General features: G+C 38.8%; 1 protein-coding gene across 1 annotated transcript in view; it reads right to left on the bottom strand.

Moving 5' to 3' along the window:
* CUL3 (cullin 3) overlaps positions 1 to 16,467 on the bottom strand; it is a 102,695-nt gene that overhangs the window by 42,933 nt on the left and 43,295 nt on the right. Inside the window, exons 4-6 of the mRNA XM_084638902.1 lie at positions 5,888 to 6,048; positions 4,432 to 4,546; positions 1,798 to 2,026 (exon numbers count right to left, since the gene is read on the bottom strand). Of these exons, the coding sequence (XP_084495028.1) occupies positions 1,798 to 2,026; positions 4,432 to 4,546; positions 5,888 to 6,048 (505 nt within the window). The remainder of the gene's footprint in view (positions 1 to 1,797; positions 2,027 to 4,431; positions 4,547 to 5,887; positions 6,049 to 16,467) is intronic.

Here is a 16,467-nt window from a genome sequence, read left to right as displayed (position 1 = left end):
TCTTTAGCTTTCTGTTGGCTCTCCCCTTACCAACCAACTGCTCCTTCAATATCTCCTTACCTTCCTTTCTCCTCCTCTCTGTTGGTGTCATGTTTTTGGTATCTGGTATCCGATTCCTCCCTCCACACACTCTTGACATCATAGTCCTCTAAGTTCAGTCACTACTGTTATGCAGATGATTTTCTAACATAATACTTCATCCACAAATATTTCCCTTCTATCCAGTCTTACTTTGAGCTCTCTCTCATACAGTTTTGAATCCCTAGTTAACTCGGATTAGATATACTTCCAAAGCTGAAGATAACTTTCCATATAATCCTTCATTGACCATTCAACCACTCGTCTCACCAGCTGGAAACCTCAGAGTCACTTTACTTTATACACCAATATCCAGTTAAATATAGTCCTGTCATCTCCTCTTTAAAGAAGATGAACATTTTCTCTTTCCACACAGCTAATACCTTTGTCCACTCACACCTTGGTTCTCTGTCACTGACTAGTGTTACCTTCTATCTGACTTCCTCGTGTTTCTAAAGTTGCTTTGGGAACAAGGAACTATTTGCATAAGAGACAGCTCAGTTACCTTCCTGTTCTGATATGAACACTGTTGTACAATTTATTGCACAGAAATACTGATACATTACTTAGCACTTCTGTGCCATTTCTCCTCTGAAAAGCCCTACAGTAATGTAAACTCAAAACCCCTTTGAGTGATAAAAGGAGATATTTTTAAACAGATGAGGAAATCGATACAGAGCTTGTGTGACTAATATTCTTCCTTAATATGAGCCTCTGCATTTGACTGACTTTGTTGATTTCCTCCTTTTCTCATTTTTTCTTCACTCCCCTTATTCTTACAAGTTTTTCTACCTTAAAATGGTGCTTTAGCCACATGACTGAAGTTCTGTTTCCATTGTATGTTTCTTTTACGGTCTCTCCTTTTAAGTTACAATTCTGAAGTCATAAGAGTTTTAGTTACCTCACACCCTTTTGAAATCTATCAATTCCTGGATGTACTACTACTTTGAAGATTGAGGATGAGTGAATATGTACTGAATACTACTAGAGCCACTCACACTACACTCACCTCTTTCCTGTCCTGAGGCTCAAGGCCTCTCTTGCTGCAGGAAATTATAACCAATCACTCCATGTCTCATGTTCACCTCTTAAATTGCTATCTTGAGGAGAAGAATAATTGTGTGCTTTTTTTTATTATTATTATTAAACAGAACTGAGACAATTCTCTGCAATGCAGTTTTTAGTCTCTTCCGTCAATGCATTCATCATGCAAGTCTACTGTTAAGTGAATGGCTTACTCTAGCAGTTCTCAAACTATGGCCTGTTGGCCAAAATTAATCCATGGAACCTTTCTGACACTCCACAGAAAGATGCATTTTGAGAACAATGCATTGGAAGAGTGGCAGGTTGGCATTACAGTGGTTCACAGAAGGTAGGAGACATATGACAGGATAATACGATTCATTCTTTTGCCAATGACTCTTTTATATTTCACTGAGAAGCAGAACGTTTGGCATTAAGCAGAAATATATGACATGGATGGTACAGTCCCTGCCCTGAGGTGACTGTGACCTAATTTACTTAAGATGCATTTAAAGTTGTAGCAACTTTCCCAGATATATTTAACATAGAACTAGTGGGGGTTTTAAGCTTCCATAGGAACATCAATATTAAGGTGTAAAGAGAACCCATACTGAGACTTAAAAGCAAGGTTACAAGTGTCACAAGAATCACAGCAGCATTCCAGGCATTTTTGCTTCCAGTGTGATCTAGTCTTACCTTCTGTCTTTCCATTTTTCAGCATATGAACAAGCCCAGAGTTCTCCATTTCCACTATAGTCTTCATGTGTTTGGATATAAGTTCCCTTTCAACAACTTTCACAATTGGCTCTTCTGTTGATTTATCAAGGCAGTGCATCACCCGTTCTATTTCTTCATTAATTCTAGCTTCTACTTTCTTTATATATACTGAAGCACTATTTTCAGCTAAAAATTTCTGACTTTCCATCTGTGATTAAAAAAAACAAATTAATACCTGAGATACTTTTAAAGTGGGAAAGTACTATGAAATTTATTCTGTATTAATCACATCATTTATAAATAGGCCCATACCAAACAAAAAAATGACAAAAATGTGAAATCACCACACCCATGATCCTACAAAGATTTATGAATGTACTTAACTCGAAGTATGTGAGCTCAAAGGGCCTACTCATATACCCAGGGTTAAGCTCACGCCTCTGTGAGCACAATAAGAACATCAGTTTCTCTGGGCACGGGATTTGCCATGCCAAATTTCCAATAGTAGCCATGGTCATACGATCCAGAGAAAGGCATAAAACCCCCAATACAGTGTACCGAGCTGTATAGTACTATACTATGGGGGAAAAGAGGAAAGAAAGGAAAGATAGAAATTTCTCTTTAACGCCCGCTGGTGATAAATTGAGATGTGAGGATTCACAGCCTTTATTATTCCAGCTAATTTCATATCAAATTATTTTGAATCCCTATTGGTCAATATTATACTTTTATTTCTCTTATTATACCTCCCAACATCTTTAATTCACTATAACCACAAATGCACATAAAACAAACATCTTCAATCAGTGTTCACAGTTACTCTGAGGTATTTAGAACTCATACGGAAAACAAGAATTGAAATCAAATTGTTCCACTGGATTATTTCAAATTTAGTCTTCCAATGTGAACCTATGGTAAATTTTGTCTGCCATTATGATGCTGAAATTGCTTAGTTTTATTAATATAGGTCTTTTTCGGAGTTCAATTATTTGGAATTGACTAACCTAAATTGCTGTCAGCAAATTTTGCTATCTGATTTTCTCACTCCCAGATAGTTAATACAGTGAACAACACTAGCCCTAGCCACTGGTTCTTAACCCACGGCCCAATCAGCGCACAGCTGTGGCCCATGACGACATCCTCAGGGCCATATAGGTAGTATATATAGATCATGTGGATGCAGCCCACATAACACACAGAGAGCTGCATATTTATCACAATAGTAAATAGGTTGAGAACCACTGACTTAAGCACGCCTTATTCAACTCACACACACTGAGAATTAGCTATTTATTCCTCCCCCACTTTCTGTATCAACAAGATTTTAAAATTAAGACATAACTTTCTCTTTCACATTTGAGAAATTTCTTTAATAGCCTCGAGTAAGAAATTTTACCGAAACCCTTTTGGAAGAAAATTCTTCACTTTTTAAATCTATTGTTTGTCAAATCTTTCAAATAAATAATTCTTACAAGTTAGAGATGGACAGTTTCTCTCCTTTGAAAATTGTCCATCTCTAACTTTCTTCCCTCCTCTCTCTTTTTTTTTTTCAATAAAGAGTTAAGATAGATAAATCATAAATCCTGCATTGATAATTTTTCTTTAAGAAATTACCTAATATTGAACTAAGGCTCTCCAGTCTTCTTTCCAGAATTATTTTTGGTAATCTGACTTTTTAAAAAGTCAGCACATGTACACCATGCTGCAGTTCACAAATGAAGTAACATTTTTGATTCTGACATTTGTTAGCAACTCATTTTAGTTCCCTCAGATTAGGGAAATTCAGGTATGGGAATTTTTCTGGATTATTTTGGACACCTAAATACTAATCACACACAGGTACATACTGCTGTGTAATTTTTTAAAAATCATGCTGCACATGCTTGCTGATTTCAAGTAATTTTGCAGGATACAGGAACTCATCCCCATGAATGAGGGCAGGACTGAATCGCAACCATTTTTAACAAGTGGCATTTTTCCCCCAACTCAATTTTTAGCTATGAAATTTGTTAAACTTTCTTAATCCATTACTCAGGTCCACCCTCAAAAGGCTATTTACGAAGATTTCATTATTCTTCCTTTATTTTATGCAATTAGAGCCTGTGAAATTAAAAATTCTGCAATACGCTTAATCACTCTCATAAGGCAGTTTCCCAAATAATTTCCCTTTTCTACTGACATTATAAAGGACCCTAATTTAAGGTTAATTGGAAATTTTTGTTATATAGTCAGACACAAAAACACAGACACCCTCCCTATTTATCAAGTTACAATTATCGAATGCTGTGCTTTGATTCTTATCAATTGTCACACTATTCAGGAAATTATAAATAAGGATATGATTTGGTCACGGATGCCATAACTTTAGCAGATCTCTGTGAATTCTTCGGCTTCAGCACCGGGCAGTGGGGCTCCAGCTGTCAGCCCCAGGCAGCGGGGTTCTGGCTTCGGCCTCGCCGTGACCATATCTTGATTTTTATACATTTTCCCACATAACTGTTGCGTGAATTTTGTTTAACTTTACCATGATAAAATCATATCCATAATTATAAATGTACTAGCTCTATTCCATATATAATTAAAATACAAATTTAAGTGGCAACATTGCCGTACCTGAAAGAATTCTGCAGACATCTCCAAAAATGGAGCCTCAAAGTCTTCTTCATAGACTGATCTTCCTTCAAGACCTAGAATCATTAACATCTGGCAAGCATTTCTTATTGCGCCTCTGCCAAAAGATGTTAACAATTTAGAAATTCAGACATGCTTTGAAGATAGAGCAAAAAGAAGAATAAAAGTTAATAAAATGGTACAGAACGCTGCTAAGATGGTTTCTCTCATTAATGTCCCAAACCGCTAATTTGGTGGGAGGGGGGGGGAATCAAATCCACTATAAGCAATTTTAAAATATAACGGTCTTACATTTTCTATTTAATTAAATTATAAAAAAAAAAACATCTTTCAAAGGAACTAGTCTGACAAGAGCAGTAAACAGTTTTGAAATCCATTTCAGTTTATATTGACAGTAAATTCCACAGTACAATGGACAACCAACAGGATTTTTGCTTTAAATGAAGCTAAGTTGAAAACTACCAACGTGGAGTGAACTGAGCAATTTATTTCACCCAGAACAATCCCACAATTAAAGTTGTAGCACTGGTCTAGTCCAGTGAAAGTATACAGTATTTTTTATTACTGACAAAAGAGATAGTCAGCAAGTCGAAACATGGTTAAGTACATGTCAATAAAGATAATGTAAGAGTGCAAAGGATTAGTCAGGCTGGGAAAAATCCCAGTGTGTGGCACTAGGGGACAATATACAGCTGCTGACAGACAATATTATTCTCTTAATAAAATGCCTGTTGGGCAATCCCAATGACACTACTGCAACTAAAGCAGCATGCAGTTTACATGCCTCCACACCCAACAGCTGCTGTGAAGTTGGAGAGGCACAAAAAACTTGCAAATTGCAAGTTACTTCAGATGTAGCATGAGGCATGGCAATCAGCATCTGATGAAATTGTAAAACAGAATAAGAAATGTATTTAGAAAGGAACAAATTAACAGAGAAAGGCACGTTAAAACTCTAGAAAAGTAAAATGGAGAGAAAAAATAAACCTTCCCCCACCCCAAAAAGGTCAAACAAGGAGTGTCCAAGCAAAAGAGGAAACAAGGAGAAGGAATGCACAAGGAATTGCCTTAACCGCAAACTTTAGAGCAACCTGGAAAGCAAAGTAATGGGAAAGACTTGAAACAAAAACAAAAAATAAAAGCAGGGAGTAAATATGAAACCTTTGTAGATAAACTAAATATTTATTTAACAGTTTTCTTAGTACACTTTAAGTTATCCAGACATATGCATTCAACATTTACAGGAGACAAGTGTTCAAAAATCTTTTTTTTTGTCTTTTAAAGAACAACTCTCCAACATACCTGTGATCAGAATTACAGACTAACTGGTGGTTTGCAAAGCAAGCAAGCAAGCTATACATATTTTATCTTGTAAATACTACTTACCACTCTATGATTAAAGATTAAATAGAACAGTAATCAGTCAGAGCCATCATACCTATCTACAACTTCTCCTTTCCGCTCTCTTGCGATCATATCCAACAGAGTCTGTCGTAGGTGATCTCTTATACAGCCATAACGTACAACTTGATCTCGAAAAATTATTAATCCCAAATTGTAGACATTCTCCACATTATTTTGTTGTACATATACACGGTCCTATAAGGAAAAAATACATAAATGTAAATATAAGTTTATATCCCACACACCTGTATAATTCAAAATGTGTTCAAGAGATTGTTCATGGTTTAAACTGCAGGGAAACAGCGGAATAATTGAATTACATTCCCCCCCCCTCACGCTCCCACACCCAGACTGCTACCCTTTATAAACTCAGTATTTAGCTTTCCAAGTCTTTATTTACACAGATTAAAAAAAGGCTAGACTAATCAACACAATGCTGACATTGTTAGTGGCGACATTATATGAAGAAAAACATGTCAAAGACAAATCTGTATCCTTTATGCTGTTCAGCTGTTCATAGGAGAAAGTCGCCATACTATGTGGAAATGCCCATGTATAATCTGAAGTAGCTCCCCCCACCACCTTTTTTATTTTTAAAGGGAACAAACCAATTTAATTATGTTTCCCCTAAGTGAAAAAAAAGCTTAGTACTGCAAAAATTCGCACATTCCAAATCTGAACCTTAGTTCCCAATCAAAAATACCCTTATTTTAAACTTTAATTCTATAACAAATATCTATTGATTCACGACACTGCTGGAAATGAAATTTTCAAATTGCTTTTTAAGGAAGAGACAAGGTGGGTGAGGTAATATCTTTTATTGGACCAACTGCTGCTGGTGGAAGAGACAAGCTTTGGAGCTTCACAGAGTTCATCTTCAGATCTGGAAAACATAACCAGAGCGTCACATCTAAATATAAGGTCAGACAGTTTGTTAAGCATGAGGAGTTAACTTAACACATGTTGCAACAAACCAGGTAAGATGAAGTGGGCAATTAACACCTCTACAGGCAGAGGACAACGGAAGGTTGGTAGTTACAAATTGCTGTAATGAGTCATAAAACCAGCATCTCTGTTGAGACCACAATTTTTAGTGCCCCAACAGAATTATGCATTTAAGTTCCCATCGGGCCCGGAGTGCCTTTGCTCGATTCCACATCCACTTCCTTCGGGAGATGGACCGTGGCTCCCACTTCTTCTATGCCCTGGAGAAAAATAAGGGGGCTAAGAAGCACATCACCTGCCTTCTGGAAGAGGACGGCATCCTCCCTCAGAGATCCAGAGGAGATGTGTGGGAGGGCCAGGGCCTTCTACACGAGACTTTTCTTCCCAGATCCGACCGATCCCAACGCTTGCAGAGTGCTCTGGGATGGACTCCTGACGGTTAGCGTGGGCAACCGGGACCAGCTAGAGCTGCCTCTCACTCTGGCTGAGTTCTCAGAAGTCCTCCGTTGCATGCCCACGAATAAATCAACTTTTGAAGATGCTGTGAAGATTTCCTTTGAGGACAAGGGCTGCTAGTGAGCGACCTACAAAAGAGCCCTGGAAGCTCAAAAGCTTGTCCCTTCCACCAACAGAAGATGGTCTAATAAAAGATATCACATCCCCTACCTTGTTTCTCTCATATCCTGAGCCCAACATGGCTACAACAACACTGCACACAATTGTTAAAAGACCGACATTTTTCTTTAAGATCATCACAAACGAACTTATTCCACCTCCATCTCTCTGCTTAGCCTCAACCTGAAGCATTGGCCAAGAAACTCATATATCCAACACTATTTAATATACATTTCAAATATGGGCCACAAATCCTCATAAAACAGTATCCACCTATTACATATGGCCTAAAGACCATTCCTCTAGAGCCCACCTGCCCATTACTGGATAGTGTCTCCTACTCTCATACACACAGACCAAAAGAAAATCAGCGATCCCACTTTTTGTTGAGTGTTCTAACATTTGTATTAGGAGAAATGGTAAATAAGAGAGTGCCTGATAAACTTTCCTTCCCCATTCATTTGTATGTCTCTCTTATCTCTATTCCTCTCTCCAAAAGTAAACAGGATGAGGTGAATAAATCAGGTAGGGGCTACAATTGTTATCTGGCATTTAATAGTATAGTGCTGAATGAAACCATGCATGTGACATTACTAAGACACCATCAAGAGGAGGAAGTTCTTGTGGTTTGTACTAGTACTGTTGTGAGATGATAAAATGTTTGCCTTTATTTTTAAGAGCATGCTCCATAACTCCAAATAGCAAATCCGCTACTTACTGAAAACATTCCTACACCAACATTTTTAAGGTCTCAGGATATTCATTAATTTTAATACACATTAGTTTCAAAATGTGCTAGTTCATTCCTACCAGCTTGTACAATATAAAAAATTATGGAGATTTTTATAGCTATGCATGTCAGAGTGCATACAAATTCACTGTAGGAAAAAGGTCAGTATTTGAATTGGAGATATAAACACTTAATTGATATTCCGTTAAGCCGCACCGGTTTGTTTACCTGCCGTGTCCGAAGGTTCGGCTGATTGCGGCTCCCAGTGGCCGCAGTTCGCGGCTCCAGGCCAATGGGAGCTGCTGGAAGCAGTGCGGGCCAAGGGACATACTGGCCACTACTTCCAGCGGCTCCCAATGGCCTGGAGCAGCAAACTGCAGCCCCTGGGAGCCTCGATCAGCCAAACCTGCAGATGCGGCAGGTAAACAAACCGGCATGGCCCGCCATGGGCCTTCCCTGCACTAGCGGCAGAACAAGTTTGGGAACCACTGCTCCAACAGATACTATACAAAGAGAAATGAAACAGTAAACGTGAACAGGTGAGAAACATACACTCTGTGGCACTTATATGAATCATTTAACAATTTGGCCTCAAAGCAATGACTGTTACTAACTGGCCTAACAAATTCACCCTCCTCATGTCACATAATGAAGATGGTCGCTAGAGGATATCACCATTAACCAGACTTTCCTGATACCTTGAGACATTGTTATTTATTTCACTGCCTTGTTTATAGGCTTGCACGCAAGAACATTATAGTCCTTGTCTTGTGATTCTTGAATAAAACCAAGACAAAAAGTGTACTTTTGTAAAAAAAAAAAAAAATCAACAAAGTTGAGGCAATTAAAAATAACTTAATATTCTAGGCAACTTTGAGGAAAAAAAGGGCATACTAGCTCCAAAGAAAATTTATGAACAGAGTTTAAATACTAGGGTATCAATTGACGAGATTAAAACCAGGAAAGTGACTGATCTGTATAGTATCCATGGTATCAGTATTAATACCAATAGTATTAATGATGCTATTACAACAGTAGCACCTCACACTCCAGTGAATCTGTGATGCTACAGAGTTAGAACAGCACTACTGTTGCTCCTGAAGCTGCAGATATGCTTTCCACTGGGGACAAGTTACTTTTATTTGATGCTTTCAAAAACTAGAAACAACTGTGGGACTAAAGCCCATGTGGCCTAGGTTTAGTACACAAAAGTTGTAGACCAGGGAGCAGCATTTACATCCCAGGAAAAGCAGCAGCAGCAAGTGCTTGAAAGGATAACAGAAACTCCCAGGAGCCAGGGGTTGGCAATGATTCACAAGCTAGAATGTTGCTGAAGTGATTATGGACGCAACCTAAAACAAGTTACCTATTCTAAAATCAACTACTTTCCCAGTCTCTCCATGGGTATACAAAGTGAGCTGTAGCTCACGAAAGCTTATGCTCAAATAAATTGGTTAGTCTCTAAGGTGCCACAAGTACTCCTTTTCTTTTTGCGAATACAGACTAACATGGCTGTTACTCTGAAAAAAGTAAAGATGAGTTCTCTGGGGCAGGAACTGTCTTCAGTCACCTTTTTTGTATAGTGCCTAGCACAATGAGCACGTCTACACTGCATTTTAAAACCCAAGGCAGCCAGTATCAGAGCCTGGCTCTACAGGCTCGGACTCTGCTATGACACTAGAAACAGTTGTAAAAATGTTTGGGGTTGGGCTGCAAAACGGGCTCTAAAACCCACCTCCCTCACCAGGTTTCAGGTCCCAAGCTCCAGCCTGAGCCCGAACATCTACATAGCTTTTTTTGTGCTGTAGCATGAGCCATGCAAGCTTGTGTCTGTAGACCGTGGCTCTGAGGCCGTGTCCATACTAACCATGCAAGTCGATTTAAGTTAATTTAAGTGGACGTAACATACAGCGGCATCTACTTTGCGCTCAATCGACAGGAGACACTCTCCCATCAACTTATCGCATCCACGGACCCACTAAAAATCGATGCCTGCTGCATTGATCGCAGCAGCACTGATTTAGTCTGTAGTGAAGACAAGCCCTTGAGACTTGCTGCCAAGGGGTTTTTAAATGCAGTGTAGGCACACACCCATCCTGGACCGAGCTTCCTCCGTGCTACCATGATAAAAAATAAACGAGCCTCTTCTCCCTGCCCCCACACATATGAGCCATGCACAATGGGAGTCCCCTGTATTCAGAGGGCAGAACTCACAGGCCTATCCATCAGTGCGGACCTAAGCCAAGGAAATGTGGAGGGCCATGGGCTCTTGTTCTGTGCCCCAGTCAGCATGGAAGTAATACACACAGAACGTGCTTTAAAGGTAGCACAGAATATGCATTCCTAGAAAGTCCTGGATAGCATTATGCTCTACTTGCTAGAGCTCCACTAAGGCAGTACATTCCACACCACCCAATCTAGGGCTCGGTTGTAGCTTCATGTCACAAGCTATCCTTAATTGTTTAAATCTGCCTGTCCATTCAGGTTTACAGAGAATCTTTGGTTATATGCAATTTGGCACTGGCTGTCGTAGACTATGTGTAAATCAAAAGAAGTAGAGCTTGTTTACATATGTAACAACATATGGTATAGCTAAACAACTCAAATTCAATTATGAAACTGAAATATGTCAAGTGAGCTAATACTGCCTTTAAAACACAATTACAGGTCACAGAACCATGCACTATTATGTAATGGACCTACATGAAACTCAGATTGATGCCAGGAAACATTCAAGGAAGACAGAACTAAAGAAAAAACAACAACATAATGCACTTCTGCTTTAAAGAAGCTGTAACTCAAAACTAGCAAAGTCCTATAATTTACAGAAGGTTTTCAATATCAGAACAACAATATCAGGCAACTGAAACCATAAATGTGACTCACTACAACAAACATCTTGGCCCAGGTATGATTATTAGTATAAAAATGCATAAAACTATATGTATATACACATTATTAACCTAACTGAAAATGGTACTTTAACATTAAAGAAGTAAAATTAAACAAAAAAGAGGAAAGAAAGGTGCAATATTAGCTTATCAACATTACACACATATAACTTCCTTTTTTCAACTTGTGTGTAAGTTTGAAACTTCCATATTTTATTTTAGGTTTTTGTATTACAAATTATTTCTGCAGTTTGCAAAAAACAAACCTGCACATTAGTTAATTCCACCTTTTCCTGATCATCATTGCTTTGGATACAGTGTTTCAGAAAGATGTGACCTATGCAGTTAAGTACAAGTATTTATAAATAAAGCCATCCTCCAAGGGCAGCTCAAGTAGTTACAATATAATAATATGATCTATAATATCTACAATATAATAAATGATCTATAATCTCCATAGGCACATTTAAGAAACAAATTTGTAGTAAAACAATTACCAACAGCCAGTGCTATTTTAATGGCTTTTATGAAATAAATTGGTATCTTCGCTCCAGTTTTTAGTGGAACTGTGTACATTTGATAAAAACCATCACCATATAGTTGGCATCCTTGTTTATTTTCTTCACTTAGGTGATTAACATATAAGAGACTGATGGACCCAGCTACTTTTGGCCCTATGTATTTAGCTTTCAGCTCACATTAAAACAACTCTAGGAAGGTGTTAAACTTACTTGGTAGAAAGATTCTAATAGATTCAACCCATTACAAAACAATTAAACAGTGCAGTAAACTAGGTAGACTTTTTGTAAGTCATTCTGTAACAAAGCTATGTACATATGGTTTTCAAATGTTTTTAGCACCATCCAAGCAAGAATGAACTGTTCTTTGTGGGTAAATCCACCATGCTGAGGAGCCCTGTACTGGGGAGGAGGCTATAAAAGAAGGACTGTTTATTGGCATTCAGTTCAGCCAGGTTGCATGTATATTAGGTGCATATCTGTAGATTAGAGGAGTTTTGAAGATTTTTGAAGAGTTTTCAGAGATTTAGCTCTCCATTAATTTTAATAGCTATTAATTAACAAGTTGGACGCTTACCAGGTTCCATTTCACTGCTGTGGGCACTAAGTGGGAAAATGAGGGAGAATCACAGCTGTTATGCTCTTTGAGGCACAGGGCAAACACCTGGCACTGATCTTGCACTCATGGAGCCCAAGAGCACCTACAATGGGATCCACACCAACGCACACTCGAATAAAAACGCACTTTTAAAAAAATATATATATATTTTTAAGGTGCTAATATGGTTTGAAAAATGTGGGTAGACCTGAGGCTTGAAAGCAGACTGGTGGCATGGTATTGTGCATACCTGGTTTTCTCAGATAGTAAGGATTCTCAGTTTGTAGCCCTGTCCATCTGACCATTCAAAGGGACATTTTAAACCAAAGGAATTTATCATATGTTAAGTTTATGCCTTGATATTAATTCACTAGCAGTTCAAACGCATTTCTGCTGATAAACCATGGGAATCTGAATTCTGCAAATAATGAACCTACACTTCAAAACCAAGAGTTCATAAACATCAGAAACGCCAAGTGGAAGCAGCTGAACTTGGGACCCACATTGTTAGGTACTGGTGAACTATACATGTGTGATGGATGAAAACTAACACACATAAAATGGATATTAATAAGTGCAATGCATTCACTGAAGCATCAGCAATAAGAATGCAACAATGGGTACTTTGGCTATCTTGAAATGTTTACTAATTATCCAACAAGTGGGTAAATAAGTAGATTGAGCCTGAGGACATGGTCTAGGGGATGTCCCTCATTTAGAATGTACAAAACATTCTCCTTTTCTTTCTAGAATGTACAAAAGCATCTCTGCTGACAGTATCTGCAGATAAACAAGGTACAAAAATTTGGCTACATTTAGATATTGTTTATGACTTTACCTGTGCTTATATGTGGGGACGCGTATAAGTAGTTTCGACATAATGAGCACCACAGTGTAATGATAGATGCCAGTCATATTTACTACTTTTGGTTCCGACTCATTTTAGAGGATAAAATAAGAGCAAATAATAATACCTAGCATTACGCAGTACTTTACGTATCTTTAAAGAGCTAAGCAATTAAGTCTCAACATCACTGGGAGATGCTACTGGTTACTTGATCAAGTCGTACAACTGTGATTAAAACTCAGACATACCTTCCTCCCCGTCCTATTTTAAACCAATAGCATACGTTGTATCAAGGGTCCATTCAAATGAAACAAACAGAAGAAGTGTAAAACTGCAAAGATACGGGAGTGCTAAATTTTTAAGCCAACACTTAAGCCTTCTGTTGGATCATAACACTCATTTCCCATGGCAGAGCCCTTCAATCTATAGCAAGCCTTCCAAATCCATAGGAAAGAAAGCACCCTGCCCAACATGCTGGTTTCCTATCAGATAGGGCTATCTGGAAAAAAATGATAGAGGAGGTAAAATGAAATTTTAAAATGAAAGGTATAGACTGGCCTTTTAATAACAGAAGACTATCTGAAATGGTAAGTCTACTTAGAAACAGGCTTTAAATAAAGCTCTATGACTTCTGAAAGTTTTATTAGACCAATTCTTTACACAACATGTTAATAGATAAGAAACATGTATTGTTTTTGTTCAATAGTTTCTTAAAGTCTATCATTGTAAAAGTTTATAATTCAGTGAAATAAAATGACAAATATGTAGTTCAAGTTTCAGTATTTCTGCTGCTGTAGGCAAAGCTATTTTCTTCTGATAACATTTCTTTTTATGTAATTCATTTTTCTCTATTAGGTTCTCACTTTGGTGTAAGGGAAAAAAAAGCCTGCTGAAAGAGGCAGCTAATTAATCAAATGGAAGCCTCAAGAGAACAGTTGACTATTCTGGAGTATTAAGAGCTGCCAAATACTGCACTGAAGGTTTCCACAAAGTAACCTAGTATTGGTTACTTCTAACCAAGGTTAGTAAGTGGATTTAAACACAGATGGTCAACTTTACTTCTTTGGCACTACACAATGTCTCATATATTACTTCTGGGGGAATTCTGTACCACTGCGCAATGCAGAATTTTTCAGAACTTAATGTTGTGCAGGCAGAATTTCCTTTCCCCGACAGAAATGGGCTCCAGTGCTGCTAGCCACCACTAGGGGCTACTGAAACCAGCAGAGCCCAGTTCGCACACAGAAGACACTGCTGGGGGGAGGAAGCAGCAAAAGGGTTCCTGGCAGCTTCAGTTCCCAGAATGCCCTGAAGGAAGGAGAGAGCCGCACACAGGAAAATCCATGCAAACCTGGGACTGAGCATCAGACTGTTTCTCCCTCTGGATCCCTGGGCTCTGGAGGGGGAGGGAGATGGATGTCTGGGTTGGGGGGCGGGGCATGGCTGGGCTCTGGGGGTGAAGGTATCTGGGCTAGGGGGCCCCACAGCTGGGCTCTGGGGGGCAGGGGGAGATTTGGGTGTACTGGCTGAGGGGGGCCCTGCAGCTGGGCTCTGGGGGGAGGGGCTAAGGTGTCTGGCACCCTGGCTGGTCTTGGGGGAGGGAGGGCTAAAGGAGGCAGAGAAACAGGAACTGTGTTGTCATAGGGGTTTCTTTAACTCTCTATTCCTGGGGGAATTTTTGTGCAGGTTTGAACTGTTACAGGCAGGTATTTTGAAATAAATGACCAAAATAATTGAAACTGGCATAATTATGCAGTGTTATATTGACAAATAAAATTTGCAGAATTTAAAAATATTGTGCACAGAATTTTTAATTTTTGGCGCACATTTTTTAGTGCAGAATGCCCCCAGTAATAATAATATATATACACTAAATAAATAGCCCAGCCCAAGCCCAGCCTCACTCATATATAGGAATCTGAGGCAGCCCTACCAAGTTCAGATGGAGAAGAAAAAGAAGACTGAACATGTACCTAGTTATCATTTGTATTTATTCCTGGAGGAATTCTGTACTCCCCTCAAAAAAAATTATAATAAAAAAATAAATTCTGCTCACAATATTTTTTTAATTCTGCAAAATTCTGCATATTTTATTTGTCAAAATAACACAGTATAATCACACCAGTTTGAATTACTTTGGCGATTTATTTCAAAATACTTGTCAGCAAGTGTGTCTGTAAGAAAACCAGACAAAAAACAAAAGATTCAAGAATTTTTTTTGTTGTTGACAGCTTCTTTAGTAGGCATATTAATATAGAACATTGAGTAATTCATTTAAACTACAATAAAGAAATGTATTTCATGACCCCTTTGAAGCAGTGCAAAGGCTTCGGGGAATCAGGGGTAATGGAGGAGCTAAGGAAAAGGGAAGGAGCCTGGGAATGAACCTGGAGGTTTGTTGGGTGTGGACAGAAGCAGCATGGAACTGGGGTTTTTGGAAGGACAGGGGGAAGAATAGTTAGGGAGCTGGAGAGCCTCCCCTATGCAGACCCTGGCTGACCCCTAGCCTCTCCCTTCACTGTACTTTCAAAAGTCAAAACACTGAAAGGCTGGTGGGCCCACTACCATTTTTATCCATCAAGCCCTGGGAGAAGGAAGAGGAGTGAATGGCCCCAGCAGACAATGCTTTTTTTTCCCCTTGGGATATAGCTACACTGTTATTGAGACAGCGTGTATGGGCATACCTGCGCTAGCTTTGATTGAGCTAGCTTGCTAAAAATAACTGTAGTTGCAGCAGCACAGGCTCAGCTAGCCATCCAGATACAATCCCGCCTGGGACCCCAGATACATAAATCAAAACTAGCATGGGTATGCCTGCACAAGTTGTAATTGTACCTCCCGACTGCTGTGTAGACATACACTAGAGAAGACTACAAGTTCATGCATGAGGTGTGTTAATCCTGAGAGTAGGAACATATAGGAGCAATTTTTAAATGGAGGTGATTATGTCCAAATTTATGTTAGTGATTACAACCAAATATTATGGATTAATACAACATGATCCACACAATGGCTTCCAGCACAACAGTAAAACATGTGACATTGATAACAAAAGACTGCCTCCCAACAACCTGGAAAGTTTCAATAGTGTATTCATCAATCTTAAGGCAGAGATCCCTGCATAGCTAGGACTTGTAACTGCAGAGTAATTCATGACTGTCACATGCAAATTAAACCAATACCACACTCTGTTGATAACACCAAAATAAGAGGCGTGCACACACACACAAGTGACCTTGAAGGTTTGACATAATGGGCTCAACCAGAAAGTGTCCATATTAAACTTAAAATACTACAACTAGGAAGAGGGGGGGGGAAGTATATATACATATGAGGTGTTAGGAGGAAATAAAGCCACATCCATCATATTAAACCAGCCTCATTCATCTTGCCTCTTATCTATTGCTTTTCACGTAACCAAATACTCTAGTTGCCACAAAAAGAGCCTACAAGGGAATCCCTACTTTAAG

The sequence above is a fragment of the Lepidochelys olivacea genome (genome assembly GCF_965140295.1).
Source record: "Lepidochelys olivacea isolate rLepOli2 genome assembly, chromosome: 9".
Taxonomy (NCBI): domain Eukaryota; kingdom Metazoa; phylum Chordata; order Testudines; family Cheloniidae; genus Lepidochelys; species Lepidochelys olivacea.
Note: the sequence above shows the minus strand (reverse complement) of the source record. Positions and strands in the feature narration are given on the sequence as shown.